The following is a 24,484-nucleotide window of genomic DNA, read 5'->3' as shown; positions in this document are numbered from 1 at the left end:
GGCTCCGCGGGGAGGGAAAGACGCTCCCCGCTCACCCGGAGCCCTGCCGCCGCGCGCGCAGAGCTCTGGGGGCCGAGGCTGCGCGCTCCCGTGGGGCAGCTTATCAGGCTCTGCGTGGAGCCTCATGGTGAGGGGTCCAGGGCCGGGGGGGTTGGATAAGGGGTGGGCGTGGGGGCAGTCAGGGGACAGGGTGGGTTGGATGGGGGGGGTCTCTGGAGGGGGCAGTCAGGGAGCAGGGGGGGTTGGATGGGGCATGGGGTGGATAGGGGTCAGGGCAGTCAGGGGACAGGGAGCAAGGAGGGTCCTGGGGGGGGGGGTCCTCTGGAGGGGGTGGTCAGGGAACAAGGAGCTGGGGGGTTGGGAGTTCTTAGGGGGGCAGTCACCCAGCCCTCTCCCCTGAGCACTGACCCCCCCACACACACACCCTGCCCTCTGCCCTGAGCCCCGCACACACCCCAGACCCCTGCCCTGAGCCCTGTACCTCCCTCATACACACCCAGCCCTCTGCTTGACTCCTTCATTCCACCCCCACAACCCTAGCCCTGACTCTGGCACCCCCACACATCCCCAGCCCCCCCTCTGCCCTGACACCTGCACCACCCCACATCCCCAGCCCTCCCACACCCCATGCACCCGCCACATCCCCACCCCCACCCGGAGCACCAAACAGGAGCTCCTGCACCCCCCCCCCACATTCCCATCTGCACCCCTCGCATCAAATGGGAGCTGCCCAGGTAAGTGCCCCACACCCGAACCTCCTGCCCCAACCCTGAGCCCCCTCCCTCATTTTAGCTCCTGGCCCGACCCTTCACCCCCAGCCCTGTGCTCAGTGCACTGCCACCCTCAGCTCAGTGCAGAGAGAGGAAGAGAATGGCCAGAACCAGGGAGAAGGTAGGTACCCACTGTATGTGGGGAGGGCCGGGACCCCAGACTGGCAGCGGGCTGAGCGGATCCGGCAGCCAGGATCCCGGCTGGCAGGAGCCGGCGGATGGAACCCCTGAGCGGCAGTGAGCTGAGCCGCTCAGTCCACTGCCGGTCTGGGGTACTGGCCGCCGGCCCCACACAGCCCACTGCTGGTCTGGGGTTCTGGCTGCCGGACCCTTGCCAGCCGGGGTCCTGGCCGCAGGCCTCGCTCAGCCCGCTGCCGGCCTAGGTGAACAGAACCCCAGACCAGCAGCGGGCTGAGCGGGCCAGTGGCATAAGATCAACATTTTAATTTCATTTTAAATGAAGCGTCTTAAACATTTTGAAAACCTTGTTTATTTTACAATACAACACTAGTTTAGTTATATAATATATAGACTTATAGAGAGAGACCTTCTAAAAAACATTAAAATGTATTACCGGCACGCGAAACCTTAAATTAGAGTGAATAAATGAAGACTCGGCACACCGCTTCTGAAAGGTTGCCGACCCCTGAACTACATGATAAAAGGATTAAGGACTGGCTGGCAGATCTCAAAAGTAATTTTCAATAGGGAATCATCATTAAATGGGGGTGTTTCTAGTGGGGCTCTGCAGAGATTGGTACTAGGCCCGATGCTATCACAGTACAATTTAAAAGGATGCTACCATTATGGAGATAACTTAAGGTAGAGTCAAACATCTTGGTCTGTACAGATAGCACTGGAAACAAATGGATTGCCTCATTTGCCCTACGCACAGGAGATTCTAAGTCAGTCTTCAACATTGTCATCAATGATCTCAAAGTATCCATTTTCAAAAGAATATTGAAAAATTGGAGAGTGTACAAAAAAGAGCCACAAAGATGATTCAAGGGTGAGAGAAAATGCCTTATAGTGTGAGGCTTAAAGAACTCAATCTTTTTAGTTTATCAGAAATATGATTGAGAGGTGACTTGATTACAGTGCAAAGAAAATATTGGGTACTAAAAGGCTTTTTAATCTAGCAAAGAAAGGAGTAACAAGAACCAATGGCTGGAAGCTAAACCAGACAAATTCAGTCTGGAAGTAAGGCACAATTTTTTGTATATATTATTTTTTAAGCAAGGGTGATTAACTATTGGAACAAAGAGAAGTGGTGGATTCTCTCTCGTGTTGTCTTCAGATCAAGATTGGTTGCCTTCAGATCAAAACATGCTTTAGCCAAACACAAGTTCTCATTACTAGCATTTAAAAAAAATAGAATAATACATCAAGGTGAGAAAGAATACATTAATCATTCTTACTAATGTGGAGATGTCTACTGATTGGTGTTCTTCTACATTCTCAAGGTCTGCTATTTCTATGTTTATTCTTCTTATTTTCATCTGAAAAAGGAAACATTTTTTCTTAGAAAGTTAAACAGGTAACCCAAAATCCATACCAGAACAAGGACATTTTGATCCAGAAGTGCAGGCGCTCCAAAGAGAAGTAATTTTTAAAAATTACATTTTCATTAATTACATTTTTCTCAAAATAATGGAGAGTAAAACTTTCCTATATTACATTAAAAAACACCTTCAAATATTTTTCTGCAGTAGTTAAATTTTGGTCCATGTGCTGATACTGTACGACTGCTTATATGCACTTCAGTGCACATACTTCCATAATAAGACACTAGGCGATTGTTTACCTGATAATTTGAGCATCATTGGCCAATATAAGTGAACTGTAGAACCTAGCCTATTACTATAAAGAGGCATTCTGAGAACAAGAATAATGACTGATTGGAAAGAGATTTACAAGGAAAGGTAAAAGTAACTAAATATGCACAACTCAATTAAGCAATAACTAAGGGAATATGGAGGGAAGGAAAGAGATATTTGCGACCCAAGGACCATTTGTGATGCCAATTGGCAGAGGCACAGGAGGTCTTAAGGGCTACAGGGATCCCCTGGATGAGGTATTTACATTCTAGTTCACCGAAGTGTCTCTCAAGGTTTCTATTGAAAGCCTTTATCACACTGGTCATCATAATCTCTGTGAAATGTATATGCAAATAATATCTATAAATATACAGATATAGGTAGATATAGATAAAGAAATTATGTTCTTAAGGCCTTGCCCTGAGACTGATTCCATCAGACAGGAGGTGGAAGACCATTATCTCCCTAGCTTTCTGTTGTGTGTCTTACAACAGAAGTCTATTAGCATAAAAAATTAAACGCCAATGCTGAGACTGTAGGGACTTCAGAAGGAAACTTAACAGGAACAGTGGGAGGTGGGGTTTCTGTTTTAAAGGTAAAGAACAAAGGACTGGTCTTACAATATCTAGCAGTTCACAAAGATGCCCTGGCATCCTTCATCTGGGGGAAGACAGGCTGCCAGCAGGCTTGGTCTCATGAAAGGTGGATCTCAGTCATCCTGGTTGAAGAATGCTGTGAGACAGCCTTCGGGGCAAGCAGTACTTTATTAGACAAGAGGGCATTTTATTAGCTGAGTTTAGGCACTAGTATGTGTGGTACAATTTTATTTTATTTGTAACCCTTTGTTTCCAATGCAATATACTTAAATTTATCCAAAACCCTATTATCTGAACCTCCACATTATGTACTGTTATATAGATAGATAGATAGATAGATAGATAGATAGATAGATAGATAGATAGATAGATAGATAGATAGATAGATAGATAGATAATCTTCCTACTGTATTTTCCACTCCATGCATCTGATGAAGTGGGTTTTAGCCCACGAAAGCTTATTTCCCAAATAAATGTGTTAGTCTTTAAGGTGCCACAAGTATTCATCGTTGTTTTTGCTGATACAGACTAACACGGCTACCACTCTGAAACCTGTCCACATTATGTGAATTCCTTCCTTGTCCTGCAACATGAAATACATGCCGTCTGCAGCATGTATCATTTATCCTGCTGGGGGTCAAGGAAGGGATTCAGATAATGTGGAGGTTCGGATAATACAGCAGAGATCCCTGGCCAGAAATGAGAGAAGGACAACAAGTCCCCAGCAGCAGGAAAGGCCACCCTGCTGCTGAATGGTCCTGCAAGGCTACTATCATGGGAGTAAGCAAGCAACGGGGCCATGATAGTAGAGCTGCAAAGGGCTCCCTGCGCTGCTGCAGGGCTGGTGATACCCACCAGCACCTGGAGATTGCAGGGTGCAGGATGGCTGTGGTCCTGGTGGGGCAGAGCAGAGTTCTGGCTGGGGGTCTCTGCTCTGCCTCACCAGGACTGCACCCTCCCTCCATGCCTTGTGCCTGCAGAGACAGGGTGTCACCAGCCCTGCAAGGAGAACTTTGCAGCCCCACAGTCAGGGGATTGAGTAAGTGGGGCAGAGCAGAGGCCCCCACAGCCAGGACTGCAAGGAAGATGGCTGTGGGGGAGGCCACCCCACTGCTGAATGGATGAATGGCTCCTCCCCTCCTGATTATCCAAACTCCCGATTATCAGAATCTATGCTATTCGAATAATCGGGGGTATACTGTATTTCTGTTTGTTATCATTCGAAGCTATAGTCTTCATTACATAAATTTACACTTGATTTTCTCTATGAATGAATCTAAGTATTGCCTGTTACGCGGCTCTGTGTTAAGCTGTGGTGTACTGTTCCTTTGGGAACAGTGGGTCTGGTAATTCTGTGAATGTCCAATGGGGCTCAATATTGCAAGGGACTGCTCAGAGGATTCGGGGTTTGGTGTATGCCTATTGCTAGCTGCATGAGGGACAGCAGAGCCTGCGTGCTTGTGTGGCCTGTGGCTTGGAGAGTCAAGGAGTTGACCCGAGGCAGGTACAGACAAGGCTTCCTCACATTAAAAATGGGTGTTAGCAAGGTGCCTCACAACCCTGGATACCCCTAGGAAGTGTCACAACATTAATACATAAACAGCTGAAGGATGCAAATGCTAAATAGGAAGATAACTTAATTATGTTTGAAAAAAGCATAAACAAGGATTAATGGGATGAAATTAAGAAAAAGAAATTAGACTGAAGGTCAGGAATACACATCCTAGAAAGCGGTATTTATTATATTGGTCTCCCAAGGAAAATGAAAACCGTAATTTTTAATAATATTTTACATAGAAAGGGAAAAATCAATAAAAAGTATGCTGTACTGAGCATTCATAGAATAACAAGGGAAGCATGCGAGCATAAATCTAGCTGCATGATGCAAGGACACTTAACGACAATAGAGCCTGAGACTCTGCACATTTTTAAACAAAAGCAAAGCCACCAAAATAAATATATGCGAAAATCACTTGTTTAAAAGTGTACTGTTTAAAAAAGACTAATACAATAGGCTAAAACAGATGCATTTTTGACTTTAGCAGTCTATTACATATTCCTACCTGTAATTCTTTTTGTTGTCTACGACGACGATTAAGATAATCTTCATTCTGTCTCGTCTCATTTTCAATGGAATATAAACGACGTTGAGATGTTGACAACTGTGCCATTTTGTTTTCAACTTCTTTCTGCAAGTGACTTAAAATATAAAATTTATCATAAGATTATATGCTCTCCAATTACAAATTCTACCAAATGGACTTAACAATGGGCTATGAAACAAGAATTCTGATACAGGCGCATATGACTGATAGGGAGATTGAATGCTTTATCACTAGCTCACTAGTTCATAATTGGTTATCATCTGATAGTTATTTAGTAGTCTCTGTTCTGAACCCTTATTGGCAGCCTTAGCAGAAAGGCCAAGTGCCAGAACTAAACTGTGTTATTACTTCTAAAAATGCTAGTATACTTTAAGACCAGATAGTTACTTTGCTCCAACCAAAGTTCTAAGTCAGTATGGAGAAATCTGGCCTATCACCTCCCATACTTGTTCTTTTTAAGAAGGATTTCAATCCTCAGGACTGTTAATATGGCACTTTTAGTGAGCAGTAAATTCACTTAAAAAGCAAAACAGACACTCTAGTTAACCTTCATATAGAATGGACAAAATACTCATATATAGCTTTCATAACTGGAAATGGCAGTGGCAGCATCTCAGCTGACTATAGTAAAAAACACTTTTTGCAGTAAAACATGCGTATTTCAATATAGGCAATATAGTGTTAGTGTTTAAAAGAAACAACAGATTAAGCAGGATCCCAATATAAGGTTTAATAATATTTTTATAGTATAAGGCTTAATAAAAATATAATGTTTATAATACAAGAGACTAAAGGAAATGACATACTTGTCCCATCTATTTTATGTTCTAAGGGAGACTTTTTGTTGTGTTTTTTTTTTTTATAAAAACACTTCCCTCCACTTACAAAATTTGCAACAGAAATATTGTAGCATTTTGGTAACAACTGAAAACTTGAAAAAAGTAGTGGACTAGAAACTAACTATTAACATAAGAGAAGCTGACTGCTTTATTTTAATAATCTAAATGGAGAAAAATATAAATACTAAACCACACCCTAAATAGCAAAAAGTTGTTATTAGAACTCACAGAATTTTAAACATCTTAGGAGTTAATAAGTTAAGAAAATTTTTTTTTCAATACATTTTTAATTCAACAGTGCCCTATTTTCTCACTTCATCTGCATTATAGCTCAGCCCCGAAAATAAAGTATTTTAATGGTACTAATTGGAGTTGGTCAAAGAAGTTATTACCACCACCTCTGAAATCTCTCAAGAATAAATGCTGGTTTTCTTTTAAAGCTTGCTGTTTTGAAAAAGTAACCAGAATAATCAAGATGACTACATATAGCTGCACGTAGGTATGCCAAATGCTTGGAACTGAGGCCTGGCCTACACTACAGAGTTAGGTTAACACAAGACAGCTTACACTGATCTAACAATGTAAGTGTCTACACTAAAATTTCGCTCCCGCCAACGTAACTGCCCCGCTATGCTGACTTAACTCCACCTCCATGAGAGGCACAGAGTCAATGTCGATGTAGTTAGGTTGACACAGTGTCAGTGTAGACCCTGCATTGCTTATATAGACTGTTACTGGCTTTCAAAAGTCATCCCACAATGCCCCAAATTGATACAAGTGCTCCTGGTGAGGATGCACACCACTGACATACGGAACTAAGTGTAGATATGCACAAGCAATGTAATTACTGCAGCAGCTGTATGCCGACGTAAATTAGCTTGACTTAATTTTGTAGTGTAGACATGCCCTAACAAAATAACTACAAAGCTTTTAACAAAGGGCAACTGGCGTGAGGCTAATTTGGATAGAAAAATTAAGTTATCTTACTCTCAACCAAATCATAGTATTTTTAGAGACCTTTCATTTCAGGCTTGCTCTTTGGCCAAGGCTACAAAAATGAAAGGAAGGTAACTGGATTTCTCAGAGTACGTTGCCTCTGCAAATCCCATGTCTTTGGGCCATATCCACATGCCACAAGCTCAAAACAATTACGAAGGAACTCAAGAATATGAATCTATTACAAAAGGTACTTCTGGAAAATATATACGTGATTTTAATAAGTCTGGATGAGGAAAAAAAAACTTCACAAGAAAAAAGTGTGATGCAGGTACTGTCATGGAGTTAAGTCTACAGGAAAAGAAAGGTCAATTGAAGAGAAGGGTACCTTTTTCTACAATGCAGAGGGGAGGGTTCTTTTTTGATTTTGTGCTTTAAAACACTCCTGAAACCCTCAAACAGGAGTAGGAGGACAAAGAGCAAAAGATGTTACTTCTAACACCTTGAGAGAGAATACTTTACATTTCAGCAATACATGACACTAACCTTATTTCTGCTTCCACGTCTTTACTTAGGAATTTTGGCCTGGTATTATCAGATGAATAATAACGTCTCTCAAACACCTGATCACCCTCAGCAGTAAAAGCTTCTCTACAGTTTTTTGGAGGCCTGTTCCTCTGCATTACTTCACGAGCCTTTGGGTTACTCTGAAAAACATAGGTATTTTCTCATAAAAAGTACTCACAATGGCTAGCAATTTGAAATGTTATCTATATTTCTGATCCTTAGAGCACCCAAAGCTCTCACTGACTTCTACCAACCTCAGGCGTGGTATTTCTTGCTTTCAGAACAGTAAGAAAACTGAGTTTAAGATTTAAGAACTTGATTTGAAACTTAAGAAAAGTCTAAGTCCCTTACACTTGGAATAAAAAACAACCCACTTAAGAGTTACCTGGACCAATGAGTCTACTAAAGAGTCTTAAGTTGACAAAAATACTGATATTCAAGATGGAATACACCCTTAGATCATCTACGGAATCCATCTGGCAGTGTTCTTTGTACAGCTTCATTTTAAATCTCTCAATTAATGACTTTTTCCCTGTTTCCTTTGGAAAAATACTCCACAACTAAATGATTGTCTACATACAGAAAGTTGCACTGGTTTAACCAAAACACCTTAAAAATCACACCTCCAGTAAAACTGATGCAGCTTTGTTTAGGGCAAGCCCAGTATGCTTGGCATCCCATTTCTCTTAGGGTTACACTGGGGACTTATATCAACGTAACTACGTCTCTCAGGAGTGTAAAAAATTCACATCCCTGAGAGACGTTGCTATGCCAACCTAACCCCCACTGTAGACAGTGCTAGGTCGATGGAAGAATCCACCTCTCGGGGAGATGGATTACCTACACCAATGGGAGAACCCCTCTCTTGGGCGTAGGTAGTGTTTACACTTAAGTGCTACATTGGTGTAGCTGCAGCATTGCAGCTGTGCCGCTGTACATATTTAAATGTAGACATACCCTTAGTTACATCTCCTTCTACCGACTTATAACCAATCCTCTCTCCCTCTGATCTTCACACCATTCAAACACATAGGCCTAGTCTACACTAGAAAATTAGGTAAGTATTACATCACTCAGGGTGTGAAAAATCCACATCCCTGAGTGACACACTCAAACCAACCTAACCTCCAGTGTAGACAGTGCCTCTCGGGCAGGAGAATTACCTACACCGATGGGAGAATCCTCCCCTTAGCGTAGGCAGTAACTTCACTGAAGTGCTACAGCAGCGCAGCTGTGCCACTGCAGCATTTTAAATGTAGACAAACCCTTAGAGCAGGGGTCGGCAACCTTTCAGAAGCGCTGTGCCGAGTCTTCATTTATTTACTTTAATTTAAGGTTTCGCATGCCGGTAATACATTTTAACATTTTTTAGAAGGTCTCTCTCTATAAGTCTATATATTATATAACTAAACTATTGTTGTATATAAAGTAAACAAAGTTTTCAAAATATTTAAGAAGCTTCATTTAAAATTAAATTAAAATGCTGATCTTACGCCACCAGCCTGCTCAGCTCACTGCCAGCCTGGCATTCTGTTCACCTAGGCTGGCAGCGGGCTGAGTGGGGCCTGACCTCTGAAGCCCCCCACACCCCCAGAATGGAGGGGTGTGGGGGGGTGCAGGGCAGAAGGCTGGAGGGGTGTGGGGGGCAGAGGTCAGGGCAGAGGGCTGGGGGTGTGTGGAGGTGCAGGGCAGAAGGCTGGGGGTGTGGGGGGCTTCAGAGGTCAGGGCAGAGGACTGGAGGGGTGTGGGGGGTGCAGGGCAGAAGGCTGGGGGTGTGGGGGGCTTCAGAGGTCAGGGAAGAGGGCTGGGGTGTGTGTGGAGGTGCAGGGCAGAGGGCTGGGTGTGGGGGGGGTTCAGGGCAGAGGGCTGGGTGTTGGGGGGGAGGGCAGAGGGCTCGGGTGTGTGTGTGGAGGTGCAGGGCAGAAGACTGGGTGTGGAGGGGGTTCAGGGCAGAGGGATGGGGTGCTCAGCTCGTGGGGGTGCTCCCAGCCCCCTGCCCTCTGCCCTGAGCGGCTCATGGCAGGGGGCTGGAAGGGATATGTTCTGTTCTACCCCCTTCCCCAAGGCCCTGTCCCTACCTCTTCTCTGCCTCCTTTACCCAGGGCCGGCTTTAGCAAGGGGCCGCGGGGCTGCCGTGTGCCGGCTGGAGCTCCGTCCGGGAGAGCGGGGCCGCGGGGCTTTTGCGGAGCAGCGAGCATGCTGCCACTCCTCCCCACTCCCTTTGCAAGGGCCGGCGCAGGGAAGGAGAGGAGGAGGGGCAGGAAAGCAGGCTGCACCACAGCTGGGGGATGGGGGGAGCTTGACTGCTGCAAGACGAAGCTTCTGCCTCCTGCCCCAGCAGGGGAGAGCGGTGGTCGGGGGGGCTGAGTGCGGCTGCGGGTCGGAACCGCGGCAGGCAGCCGCGTGCCATTCAAAATCAGCACGCGTGCCGTAGGTTGCCGACCCCTGCCTTAGAGGACTGTGTCCTGTTACTTACCCAAGCAATATTTATCAGAAGAAAGAAATTAATCAAATACTTGTAATACTAGTTTCTTTCCTCATAAGCCATAAACTTATCCCCTCCATAAACTTATTATTTCCTGCCCCGTAATCCGTTTTCTTGCTCCTCTCCAAATTCCCTGCAATTTTCTTTATCTTTCAGAAATTAAGATGCCCAGAACTAGGAGCAGTACAGACAGAGCTAATCCCATTAGCATTTCCCCCCCTGCCATATTACATTGTAAACTTGCATCTATTTTGCTGTAAACCAGAACTTCGGGGGGCGGGGGGGAGAGGGAGAAAGGGTCTCAGCTATTACTGCTTTTCAAAGCTTAGTCTACATTAGGAAATGGACAACAACTGCCAGCAATGGGTCTCTTTGAACCAAGGTGGATAAAAATCAATGACTTTAAAAAAAAAAATGGATTTTTTTATTTAAATTGGATTTTTTTGATAAAATGCTTTTTAAGGAAAAAAGCAATCTAAAGATAGTTTTAATTAAGATAAATTATAGCTCAAAGATATCTCATCATGGAATAGGGATTATAAATTCTAATTCTATAGTGTTGGTGTCACTAGGCATAACCCTAGGTAACTCGGGAGGGTGGAAGACCACGAGTGTCGATGAAGCCTTCCTGCACTAGGCCTAAATGAACCAAAGTTCCTCCATGTTTAACTCTAATCGACCTCAAAAGCCAGGGGCAGAAATTGGAATGTGTAACAACCAGTTATCAATTACAACCCCCCCCTCATACCGGTACCAAGCGGTAATAATGAGGCCTGTATGTTTCTGGCTGAAGGGGAGATAATAAATCAAAGGGAAACAGGACCAGATAACGGTTTAGAGAAGTGGTACTAACGAGCTAGACTTATAGCCACCAAAATGATTTAACTGCTTAAATGTATAAACGTGGCTTTTGTAGAAGAAGGGAGGGGGAATGGGGGGGGGGAGAGGGAGGAACTTAGCTGTGAAATGTATAAAAAGAGAAAAACTGCTTATTATGGTGTGCTTGATCTGAGACGTGCCAGTCTCCTTGCACCGCTTTGAGATCTCAAATAAACTTTGTTTGCTTCTCCACCCCGGTGTGTTCATTGGCGCGAAGCACACCGGGCAACGAACCCCGCTGTTGCTGTCCTCGGGTCCTCTGTGCCGGCAACAATTGTATGAGAATAAATTCATATAATGTTTAAGAAAAGTTTTGTAAAAGAATTCCAATAGTTCGTGGATTAGGGACCCAATTTTATGAGGTTCCAGGGGCTTCTGTATAGATTATTTAGGTTAATCTTTCTATCTACCCAATGGGACTCAGTGCTAAGTCTAGAAGATACCATCAGAGATGCTTAGTTTTGCAGTTCTCAAACTGTGGATTTGTGTCTCCAGAGATAACATGCTTGTTAATAGCAAAAAAAAAATTAAATAAATTATGTATAGAGGTGAGAAATAACAGACCTCAACCCTATTGTCCCTCTGCAAATTTGTGTACACAGACTCAATCCCTTACACCTCTCTCTAAAAGTGCAAAATTTCAAAAAGTTCAATGAATAGAAGATTGTTGAGGGCGGAATAGATCTGGACAAGGAAAAGAAGTCTGGAGATAAATGTGAGAAGGGAGGGACAAGCAGTAGAAACAAAAGTGAAACTGTTTGAGCAGCATATTCCAGAAGTCTTGAGGTCTTTCTGAGTGTAGCCTTTATTAACTTGAGATCTACCATACCATTCTCGCACTAGAAGGGAAAACCTATAATGGCAGCAGGCCGTAAAAGAGACCAAATTTGGGTCTCATATCTCTGAGTTGTGAAGAATATGTATTAAGGTTATAACAACCAACAAGAATGCACTTTTATGTAGAAATCCATGATTAAATTGAGTCTTCCTGATTAGTGATTTAAATCAATTTGATTCAAATCAAATCCACCCTGCTTTGAACCAGTGACAAGAACTGTTTAACTGCTAACAAAACTGGAACAAAATTATTTAACTCGTTTAAAGAAAACCTTTTTGAAACACAGCTTTCTGAGGGTGATGAAAATAGCTTTGACCAACAGACAAAGGCAGTTAAACAGTTTTCAGCTCTGGTTCAGGTGGACCTGCTGTCATCAACTACTATCAGTAACAGGTTAAATTTCCAACTGTAGATAGTTCTCTGCTGTGTCCTTAATATTAGATATAGACTTTAAGGGCAGAAGGAATCATCCGAATCATGTAGTCTGACTTCCTGCGCTATTGCAGGCCACAGAAACTCAACCATCCACTCCTGTAATAGTCCCATAACCTCTTGCTGAGTCTTGATTTAAGAACTTCCCATTACAGAGAATACACGATTTACTCTAGTTCAAACCAGCAAGTGACCCATATCCCATGCAGCAGCAGAAGGCAAAAAACCTCTAGGGTCTCGCCAATATGACCTGGGGGAAATTCCTTCCTAACCCCAAAAATGGTAATCAGTTAGACCCTGACCATGTGGGTGAGAACCACTTGGGAAAAAATTCTCTGTAGTAACTCATATCCCTCCCCACTAGTGTCCCATCTCCAGCCATTGGAGATATTTGTTAATAGCGGTCACAAATGGGCCCTACATCACTGTAGGCAACCTCATCATAAATCCCCTCCATAAACTTATCATGGTCAGTCTTGAAGCCAGTTAGGTTTTTTGCCTATACTATTCCCCTCAGAAGGCTGTTCTAGAACTTCAGTCCTCTGACAGTTAGAAACCTTTGTCTAATTTCAAGCCTAAATTTGTTGATGGCCAGTTCATATCCATTTGTTCTTGTGCCAACATTGGCCCTTAACTCCAATCTCTCTGGGATGTTTATCCCTCTGATATATTTATAGAGAGCAATCATATCTCCCTACAGCCTTCATTTTATTAGGTTAAACAAGCCAAGCTCCTTAAGTCTCCTCTCATAAGGTAGATTCTCCATTCCTCTCATCATCCTACTAGCCACTTCTCTGCATTTGTTCCAGTTTGAATTCATCTTTCCTGAACACAGTATTCCAGATGTGATCTCACCAGTGTCTTCTACAATGGAAAACATCACTTCCCTATCTTTACTGGAAATACCTCACAGGATGCATCCTAGGACTGTGCTAGCCTTTTTCACAGCTGCATCACATTGGCAGCTCATAGTCATCCTGCGATCGATCAATGCACGCAAATCTTTCTTGTCCTTTCGCTTACAACTGCTAAGTCCCAATTTTATATCAAAAATTCTTTTAAGTAAGCCATTAACCTTGCATATTGCACTGTTACATTTCATCCCATTTCTATTACTCCAATTTCAAAGTTCATCCAAATTTTCTTGTGCGATATTCCAGTCCTCTTCTGTATTGGCAATACCACGCAAACTCTACATCATCCGCAAATTTTATTAGCATACTCCCATTTTTTGTGCCAACGTTATAAATGAAACTTTTAAATAAGACTGGTCCCAAGACCCATCCATGGGGAACTCCATTAGTAACCTTCCATCTGCCTCACAATTCACCTTTCAGTATGACCCGCTGTAGTCCCCCATTTAACCAGTTCCTTACCCACCTTTCAATTCTCATAGTAATCCACATCATCTCCAATTTAACTAATAATTTCCCATGTGGAATTGTAATAAATGCTTTCCTAAAATCCAAATAGATTAGATCTACTGCATTTCCTTTTTCTAGAAAATCAGTTATCTTCTCAAAGAAAGATTAAGTTGATCTAGCACAATCTACCTTTTGTAAAATCATGTTGTATTTTATCCTAATTACCTTTTACCTCTATGTCCTTAACTAATTAATCTTTCAAAATTTGTTCTAAGACCTTGCATACAATTTAGGTCAAACTAAGGGGTCTGTAGTTTCCTGGATCACTCTTTTCCCCCCTTTCTTAAAGTATGTATCCACATTTCTCCAGTCATAAGGTATGACCCCAAAGTTGACGAATTCATTAAAAATCTTTGCAATTGGCCTTGCAGTTTCATGTGCCAGTTCCGTTAAAATTCTTGGATGGGGGTTATCCAGAACCCCCTTTTATCCTATTAAGTGAGGTGCTGTTTTAAGCACAAATCTTGGGCCACTTGAGTCTTATTTTTAAAGGAGTGGCAAATGAAGAACCTCTCTTTAATGTGCCCCTCTCCTCGGCACAACTAACAGCACGTATGGGGGTCGTTATTGGGAACAGCCACCTCACATGAAGGACAGTTCTCAAACCCTGGCGAGGGCATAGCACTATATAACACTAACACAAATGAAAGCTAATGAACTAACTACTAATTACAGGGTACTACTAATTATTTACAAATAACTGATGTCAAAAATCCAGGGTGAAAAAAAACACATGGGAAGCTCTGACTCCAAAATGAAGGATGTAAGCAGGATTGGGGCTGTGTTGCCCTTATATAGCCATGGAAAGGTCTTAGGGCCAGAGAGCAGGAGCACCACCCCTATGGGTGCTGCTAGGAAAAGTTCTCTGGCTTCAGTGCACTGGCTGTGTGCACATGTGTGTACTAAGTAGAATACACATCTGCAACCATTCAAAGAAGAATGCCTTGTTTCCATAGGTATCTTGGGGCAGCAAGAAGCAATCAGGTTGCCTTTTTTTAATTACAAAAAGCCTCATTAGCATATAAATTCCTTTTAAAACTTATAGCAAAAACAAATATGGCAGTTATGTCCTACCTTAATTAGCAGGATTGTTTCTATACCCCTCATGTCAATCAAACAATTAGCAACCACTGCATTATCTATTTCTAAAGCTGTAAGGACTGATGGGAATTCTGGATGGTGAACGGCCCTATGAGAAAAGAAACAAAACTAAAATGTACATATTTAAACAGTGCAAACCACTTTAAAAATTCACATGACCGTACATTAAAAAGTGCACTGTATATTGGAGTTACTATTAAGCCATTTGGATCAAGATTCTGAAGCAGCAATTTTATTCAAAACTTGGAACTCACCTGGGTCTGACATCATACACTTCATTTCGAAACCTACTGACAATTATTTGGGGCCTATATCCAGATGGATAAAACTTTGACATCAGTGTCTGAAGTGTTCTCTCATCATGATGATTATCACAACAAAATGCCTGCAGTAGGCTTTTTAAACAAGTTTCAACAGCCAACGTAAGTTCAGCATCTTTGAGACTAATGAAAGCACCTAAATATAAACAGAAAAGTCAAGACTTCAGAGGCACAGTGTCAAATATATTTGAGTATGTAAGTGCAATGAAAATGTAACTACATTATTCTTTGTTTTAGTTTTAAAAAAACATTTGAGAACATATATTTAATTTTTTTTAACCTCAGGTTAGATTTTCTAAGCAATAATGTAAATACAAATAGATAATTTGTTCTCTTACATGCAAATTTCTCTTTTCACAAACACTTCGAGAAGCAGACTCTCACAATGGGTAGGTCCTTTCCCCTGAAATCTCTGGAAGCAGTTCATGGCTAAATCCATGAATCTCCAAGGTAGCATTCTTTGAAATGCTTCCAGTTCCATGAGCAGGGCCAGACAGGCAAAACTACAAGGTCTCAATGTGTAGAAAAGATTATGGCGTTTGGAGGAGGGATTTAGGTTTATTAGGAAAGGAGGAGCCTATACAGGAAGGATGGGCTCCACCTGCACCAAAAAGGAAATCAGATTGCTGGCATGTAAAATTAAAAAGATCTTAGAAGAATTTTTAATTTAAGGCTGGAGAAGGCTGATAGGTACAGAAGAGCACACGGTTTGGTCAGACACATCCCTTAGGGCAGGGGTGGGCAAACTACAGCCGGCAGGCCGGATCTGGCCCCTCAGGACTTTGGATCCGGCCCGCAGGATTGCCCCCCGTGGCACTGCGGGCCCCGCGCTGCTCTCAGAAGCGGCTGGCACAATGTCCCTGCGGCCCCTGGGCAGGGGGGCAGAGGGCTCCGTGCGTTGCCTTGCCTCTAGGCACTGCCCCCCGCAGCTCCCATTGGTCGGGAACGGGGAACTGCGGCCAGTGGGAGCTTCGGGGGAGGTACCTGGAGGCGTGGCAAGGGCAGTGCATGCGGAGCCCTCTGCCCCCCCTCCCCCAGGGGCCGCAGCGCTTCCTGGAGCAGCGTGGGGCTGGGGACAGGGCAGGCATGCAGGGAGCCTTCCCTGGCCCTGGTGCGCGCCACTGCCATCCCGAAGCCGCTTTAGGTAAGCAGCACTGGGCTGGAGCCCGAACCCCTCCTGGACCCCGCCCCCCAACTCCCTGCCCTAAGCCCCCTCGTACATCTGCTCTGAGCTTCCTGCTTCACCCTACACCCCTGTGCACCCCAACCCCCTGCCCTGAGCCCCCTGCCACATCTCAACCCCTGCCCTGAACCCCCTCCCGCAGTCTGCACCCCTGCCCTGACCCCCCTCCTGCACTCCGCACCCCTCCTCCACCCCAACCCCCTTCCCTGAGCCCCCTCATACATGCCGCACCCCTCCTCTGCCCCAACCCCTTGCCCTGATCCCCTTCCTGCACACCCCACCCACACCCCAACTCCCTGCCACAGTCCTGCATACAATTTCCCCACCCAGATGTGGCCCTCGGCCCAAAAAGTTTGCCCACCCCTGCCTTAGGGGAACGTTTATTAAAAGGGATACTCTATCAATTTCTAACCTCTCCTCTTTAATAGGATATGAAGTACAGGTAGAAACTGAAGAGAAACAGTCAAATGAAAAAAAGAGTCCCATTCAATTACATCACATGCAGGCAGACAACTAAATACTGACATTTTTTTTCTACATGCTTCTACAAACATGCTTGAAGTCTAAATACTAAGATGGGTGAACTACAGTGCCTAGTATTCAATGAGGATATTGATATTAATAGGCATCACAAAAACTGGTGATAATCAATGAGACACAGTAGTACCAGGGTACAAAATATACAGAGTAGGTTGTACTGATGTAGGGGTGGCACTATATTGGGGGGCGGGGCAGAAAAAGCACAGAATCAAATATAACTAAGATCTTAAATGAATCAAACTGTACTGTAGAATCTCTATGGGCAGAAATTCCATGCTTGAATAATAACAGTAGTAGGAATATACTACTGACCACCTGACCAGGATGGTGACTGTGAAATATGAAAGGAGATTAGATAAGCTACAAAACAGAAAACCTAATAATGGAGGATTTCAACTATCCATATTGACTGGGGTACATGTCACCTCAGGAAGGGATGCAGAGATAAAATTTCTATACACCATTAATGACTGCTTCTTGGAGCAGCTAGTCCTGGAACCCAGAAGGGCAGAGGCAACTCTTGATTTAGTCGTAAATGGTGCACAGGATGTGGTCCAAGAGGTGAATATAGCTGAACCGCTTGGTAATAGCAACCATAATGTAATAAAATTGAACATCCTTATAAGGGGGAAAATACTAAAGAAAATCACCACAGTGGCATTTAACTTCAGAAAGGGTAACTACAGAAAAACAAGGAAGCTAAACAGAAATGAAAATGGACAGTCACAAGAGTGAAATGCCTGCAAGCTGCATGGAAACTTTTTAAAAACACCATAATAGAAACTCAAACTATATGTATACTTCAAATAAAAGAAAAAAACAAGAGGACCAAAAATACACCACTAAATGCATGGACTCAAATGGGAATTTACAATTATAAAGCTGGGGTGTTTTGCCATGGAACTATGGGTTCAGTCCTGCAAAGCCTCGGAGCATCGGATCGCGACCGACAAGAGCCCAGCTCCACACTCATGCTCAATCTAACTGGCCATTAGATTGACTCGAGCTACAACAGATGGTAACTATAAACATCAACTGGCGGGGGGGTGGGGGTGGATGGGGGGGGGGGGAGAGAGAGAGAGAGACTGACTGAAAAGCATATGCTAACTGTTGTATTTTCAATAAATGCGGCGTATTTGCCTTTTCCTCTATAAAAGATCCCGTGTGCTTTGTATAGTATAACATATTTAGTCTAGGAAATTCAGACCTTAAGAGAATTGGACATCATGCCCCTTAAGTGACAAATACTTTTCAAAAAGGCTCCGTGTTCACGTGACCAAGTGTACAGTGGGACTCTATAAAGGCAAACTTTTTACGTTCCTTTAGGGCTATCTTACCTAAAGGTCCAATAGGTTTGTGTTTAAAATGTCCTTTTCTATAGGCATCTTCAATTTCTTCAAGAAGGACTGGCACATGTTGTCCAAATCTTTTCAATCTATTTGTTTTACTGTCTGTCAGCTCCTTCAGCTGTCTTTGTTTGGAATCCAATGCTTGTTTCACATCAAGTTCTTCTCGCCTGAGGAAAGGAAAGGCTACTGAAACATTTTGTAACAAATTTACATTGACTTTAATTAATATAGCAACTTTTGACACACTTTTATCAGTTGTCAAATTTAGCAGTCAGACTTTCTTGTTGCCGTAACAAAACTTGTTACAATTGGAAAAAGGACTTAGGCTCCAAAATATTTAAGAGAGAAAGGAAGAGTATGCTGAACTATCCTCATTGCTTTAGAGTATATGGATTTGAAAAACATTTTCATTTGTACCAAGGTGACATGCCCAGAGCAGCAATACAACACAAGCAAGAGTATCAATAATAAAAACAGAAAGAAAGATTTCCAAGATAACTTCAAAAAGTACATAGTAGTAATATCAGAAGTGTGACTACGGAAAGGAATGTCACTAACTCAATGTTACGTGTACACAGGCTTAAACTGAAATGTGAACAAGGTAGAGATGGTATCATTATATTAAGTGAGCTCAAGAAAGTGTAAGCTAGAATATGAACATGAGTTCCATTGTACAGGTGAGCTTATCAGAAAAGGCTTGATAAATGCAATTTATAAATATGGTTCTACCATTTATCTTATTGGTATCATCATTTCATAAATAGTATGCACAAACAAATGATATACAAATGTTCGGGAAATATCAGTAGAATTCAAGTGGTAATCATGTTATGAATGTAATTAGTAGTCCAGTATCTTGCAGAAACGTTCTTCTAGGTAACAATACACCAATAAGAAACAATTTTGATGTAGAAGTAAGATAGTGGGAATTAAGGAAGATTAACAGGACTAATATGAGAAGAGTAAGCATCAACATATGCCAAATCCCTTATTATATTACGGAGACAACCACCATTATCTGCCTTTGAGTTTTAAAAAAATCTGATTTTTGTTTAAAAACACTGGTTTTCACCCACCCTATCTTAGATTAAATCAGATTTTAATTTTAGCACTGCATTTCACCATTAATGCCAGCACATTTTGTATTTTGTGCTGAAAACTTTCAAATTTAGTCTCACTGTGGATGATGGACAAAGAAGTATCAGATCATAAGGTGTTTTGGGAGAATTAGGACTAAAAAATAAATTAAGTGTAGTGCTGCATGGAGTACTTTGAAATACAGGTAATGAAGCGGAACACCTATTGCCACTTGTAATAAAGAAACATCGAAAATTAAAAATAAAGTTAAACTTACTTGAGTCTAGCATGTTCTTCCTTGGATTTGTAGACAGCCTGCTGAAACTGATCCATTTCTTGAACCATCATGACCTCTTGATCATGGACGATCTTCAACTGGTCTTTCAAATGGGCTATTTTTTTCTGTCTTTCCAACTTTTCAGACTCTGAAACTTGATCAGCACTGTAACAGTACACAGACCACAATTCAATATTTTAAAATCACACAGAATGGATGACCGTGAAAAGAACAAAAATACTGTACAATTGTTTAAAACATACATTTTAGCATTTAACAGGTTTTATTAAGCAAGCATATCCAACATTATTCAACAGCAGAAAAACCTGTCTGTTGTCTGGCTTGCATGTGACACTTTCTAAATAAATGCAAGATCTATTTGGGATCATGACCACATATAGTCTGGCTGATAACAATGAATTTCCCTTACCTAAAACAAAATTAAACATTTCCAAAATAAACTAAAAAAAGCAATTAGATAAGTGAATAAAATTAGATATGGAGGTGTGATAACTTAAGGCAGGATCTACATCTAAGAAACACAGAAGGGTAATTATGGCTACCTACCACAGGTGCACAATGCAGAACAAAGAATTTACCTATTTTTAATATTGTAGAAATTGATCAGATTTTTTCATGTTTGTTTTAAAACGCACATCATGGCAATGTCTATCATGCTTTCTTTGAGCAATAAGTGCTCTATAACAATAAGCAGTTCCCATAGGAAAAACTGGAAATAAACCTTGTAACTAAAAATAAATACAAAATAAAATAAGGTTGTTTTTGTTTTGCCCAACACTCCCCCCTTTAAACAACACACGTACAGTATGTTTAGAACCTGTACCACATATATTACAAGTTATAGGACCTGAGTGTCATCCATTCTCCCTGACACTGCTCAAATAACCAGTCCCTTATGATATAAGCACAAATATTATCAATTTGCTCATGTGACATTCATTTTACAAAGCAAGTTTGTGTCTTACTGCAAGGTGTGGATGCACAAAATAAATACAATGTTTTCCCTTTGTCTCCCTAGTGCCCTGCTGTACAGAACTTGCAGGAACTTATACCACAGCTTGATCATGAAATCAACCCTATGCCTATGACCCTAAAGAGCCCCTGGATGCCTGGTAAAGCGTTCCCTGTTCTGTAACAGCAACTCCAATCAAACCTGACCAACTCACTACACCTAATGCTTTGCTGTCACAGTATTTATCTATAAAAAATGTTGTGTAAAGTATCAAAAGCTTATATCATACTGATCATCATAAGCCTTGCAAGAGGTATATATGGGTGTTACACAACAAGTTGTATGACTATACTAAAAATATGTTTAAAGTAAGCAAGGATGATATACAAAGTTTTTACATTAATTTACCTGTCTGCCTAGATCTTCAAATGCAGAATAAGTCAAACACAAAGGAAGCCCTATTTACATGTCAAGTCAACAGGAAAACATGCTGGCTGGGGGGAGTGGAGAGGAGAGTTGTAATCAACATGGGAGGCCAAGGCCAGAGGGCGTTATCTGGTCTCTGGGGTCAAAACAATGTTTTGGAGAAATATAACCTGAAGCAAAAAGACCTTCTGTTATCCATTTACTGAGGATAACCCAGTAGATCCTGATTTGACTGAAAATCAGCAAGCTCTACAGAAAAACTGATTGTGAGAAAACTCCTTTAGTCAAAGGACTGGCTGGTAGGGAGTAGTCTGTTTTGAAAGAAGTAGAGCCTTTGATCACAACTGAGCCTGGACTAGGGCTCAGGGTTTCCCTAATCAGCAGGCCTCTCAAAGCAGCCAAGCGGTCAGCCAGCACACAGAGTTGAAAACAGGGTGAGTATGATGTTCTGGGTTTTATTTATTTATGACAACGGCTTAGGGGGGAAGGCTATTACAGCTACAGAAGCAGCAGTGGTAGTGGCTCGAGGAATGGAATGGACAATAAAGATGCCTGGATATGGAAGCTGCAAGATGTACATTATTCTAGAGAGGGTACCTGAATGGTGCTTCATTTGTATCAAGTGCTGCCTGACAGATCTGATGGAAGAGAAGATGCGAGGTCTAGAGATGCAGCTAGACTCTATGGTTGAGTTTCGATGGGAATTTCATCAGATGATGGAGGCTGAAGGGAAAACTCAAGACTTGCAGATACAAGCTGGATGAGATAACTGTGAGGATAGATTGCTGGATGAGGAAGGTGGCCAATGAAAGCATGTGACTATGAGAAAAAGGCAGAAAAAAAAAAGACTGACTAGCAAAAGAACAGAGGAGTGTGTTTGCTGAGTTGCAAAATGAAGGAGTGAGGCAAGTAGTAACAGAAGAGCAGCTAAGTCCTACAAGAAGAGGGAAAGTCAATGGAGATAGCCAGAGCTCAGAGCACCTGGAGGATAGAGGATGACTCACAGAAGATTTCAAATGAGAACAAAAGACAAGATGACTTGCAACCAGAGAGAACAGAAGGAAGGAGGCAGGCCAGAGAATTGCACCACCACCAGGAAGAGAGGGTCTATGTGACTGAAAACTCCCTACCAAGAACAGCAAACAGGCCTGTCACCAGAACTGATGCAGAGAACAAAAGGATGGGCTGCCTGCCAGAAGCTAAGATATGGGATGTGGACCTGAGGCTGAAGAAGATCATAATGGGAGCAGGAAAGAATCCAAGTGTCCCTCACGTGGGAGCAAATACACCTCTACCCCGATATAACGCTGTCCTCGGGAGCCAAAAAAATCTTACCATGTTATAGGTGAAACTGCGTTATATCGAACTTGCTTTGATCCGACGGAGTGCGCAGCCCCACCCCCCTGGAGTGATGCTTTACCGTGTTATATCCGAATTCATGTTATATCGGGTCGCGTTATATTGGGTAGAGGTGTAATACTGTTAGATTCTCACTGGAACACACCAAGGAAGACTATGCCAGGCTGGTGAAGATGATTAAAGAAATAAAGAGGCTCAGGTGATCTTCAGTGGGATTCTACCTGTCCCTAAAGGAGGAGAGCGAAGACGAGACAAGATTATGATGATCAACAGATGGCTCAGGAAATGGTGCTATAAGGAGGGCTTTGGGTTATTCGACTACCAGGAGGCATTCATGGACTGAGGGCTGTTCTCATGGGATGGTCTCCACCTGAATTATATTATTGCCCTTATATAAATCGATGGTACGCCCACATGTTGAATACTGCGTACAGATGTGGTCTCCTCATCTCAAAAAAGATATACTGGCACTAGAAAAGGTTCAGAGAAGGGCAACTAAAATGATTAGGGGTTTGGAACGGGGTCCCATATGAGGAGAGATTAAAGAGGCTAGGACTTTTCAGCTTGGAAAAGAGGAGACTAAGGGGGGATATGATAGAGGTATATAAAATCATGAGTGATGTGGAGAAAGTAGATAAGGAAAAGTTATTTACTTATTCCCATAATACAAGAACTAGGGGTCACCAAATGAAATTAATAGGCAGCAGGTTTAAAACAAATAAAAGGAAGTTCTTCTTCACACAGCGCACAGTCAACATGTGGAACTCCTTACCTGAGGAGATTGTGAAGGCTAGGACTATAACAGGGATTAAAAGAGAACTGGATAAATTCATGGAGATTAAGTCCATTAATGGCTATTAGCCAGGATGGGTAAGGAATGGTGTCCCTAGACTCTGTTTGTCAGAGGGTGGAGATGGATGGCAGGAGAGAGATCACTTGATCATTACCTGTTAGGTTCACTCCCTCTGGGGCACCTGGCATTGGCCACTGTCGGTAGACAGGATACTGGGCTAGATGGACCTTTGGTCTGACCCAGTACGGCCGTTCTTATGTTATGTTCTTATGAATAGGTAGGGTATAGACTTCTGGGATGGAGGCTTGAAAAAATGATTAAAATAGCTTTAAACTAGTAATCTGGGGGAGACGGCTGGGAGATGCTCATGTAATCTCCACGCCTGATTCTAATATTGAGTGGGAGGAAATCAAGAGCGGATACACGATGGAGAAAGGAACAACAGAAGGTAAGAGAATGGACAACAGGAAATATAGTCTAATTGGTACTGGCACTAACAGTCAGGTAGACGATACCGGCAGTAAAATTACTGTACCTAATCAGATGAGGAATCTGGGGGACGCCAAGCAGAAACAATTAAGATATCTGTACACCAATGCAAGGAGCATAGGTAACTAAATGGACGAAGAATTACTGTTAAGGGAAGTGAAACCAGATATTATAGGGATAACAAAAACATGGTGGAATAGTAGCCAGGACTAGAGTACAGGTATTAAAGGGTATGTGCCATTCAGGAAAGACAGAAATAAAGGCAAAGGTGGTGGAGTAACATTGTGTACTAATGACGAAGTAGACTGCAAAGAAACTAGAAGTGATGAAATGGACAAAAAATGAATATGTTCGGGTCAAAATCACTGAGAAAGATAGGGAACAGAGGCTCCAATAGGATAGTGCCTGGGGTCTGCTAGATTCCGAGGATCCCATCTGGATATTTAATTAAAAATGTCCCTATCCATAAATACTACTGGGAATTGTGTGATTATGGGAGACTTTAATGTCCCAGGTCCAGATATGAGCACAAATGTTACTAATACCAATAGGGCCCAGATATTCCTGGATGTGAAAGCTGACAAATTCAAGGTCATTCACTTAGGAACTAACAAGATTTTTTGCTATAAGCTGGGGATATATCAGTTGGAAATGACAGAGAAGGAGAAAGACCTGGGTGTATTTGTTGATCACTGTGAGCCATCAATGTGATGCAGCCATGAAAAAGGATAATGCAATCCTAGGATACATCCAGCAAGGTATTTCCAGTAAAGACAGGGAAGTGATAATTCCATTGTAGAAGGCACTGGTGAGACCTCCTCTAGAATACTATGTGCAATTCTGGTCTCCTGTGTTTAAAAAAGATGAATTCAAACTGGAATAAGTGCAGAAAAGGGCTACTCAGCTGAT

General features: G+C 42.5%; 1 protein-coding gene across 1 annotated transcript in view; it reads right to left on the bottom strand.

The window, feature by feature from the left end:
- SMC6 (structural maintenance of chromosomes 6) overlaps nt 1–24,484 on the bottom strand; it is a 99,736-nt gene that overhangs the window by 35,102 nt on the left and 40,150 nt on the right. The window contains exons 13-19 of the mRNA XM_065400934.1: nt 19,536–19,700; nt 18,170–18,348; nt 15,044–15,245; nt 14,763–14,877; nt 7,610–7,770; nt 5,247–5,382; nt 2,189–2,269 (exon numbers count right to left, since the gene is read on the bottom strand). Coding sequence (XP_065257006.1) covers nt 2,189–2,269; nt 5,247–5,382; nt 7,610–7,770; nt 14,763–14,877; nt 15,044–15,245; nt 18,170–18,348; nt 19,536–19,700 — 1,039 coding nt within the window. The remainder of the gene's footprint in view (nt 1–2,188; nt 2,270–5,246; nt 5,383–7,609; nt 7,771–14,762; nt 14,878–15,043; nt 15,246–18,169; nt 18,349–19,535; nt 19,701–24,484) is intronic.

Source organism: Emys orbicularis, chromosome 3 (genome assembly GCF_028017835.1).
Source record: "Emys orbicularis isolate rEmyOrb1 chromosome 3, rEmyOrb1.hap1, whole genome shotgun sequence".
NCBI lineage: Eukaryota > Metazoa > Chordata > Testudines > Emydidae > Emys > Emys orbicularis.
The sequence above is the reverse complement of the archived record's forward strand: the minus strand, read 5'-3'. Positions and strand labels throughout refer to the sequence as shown.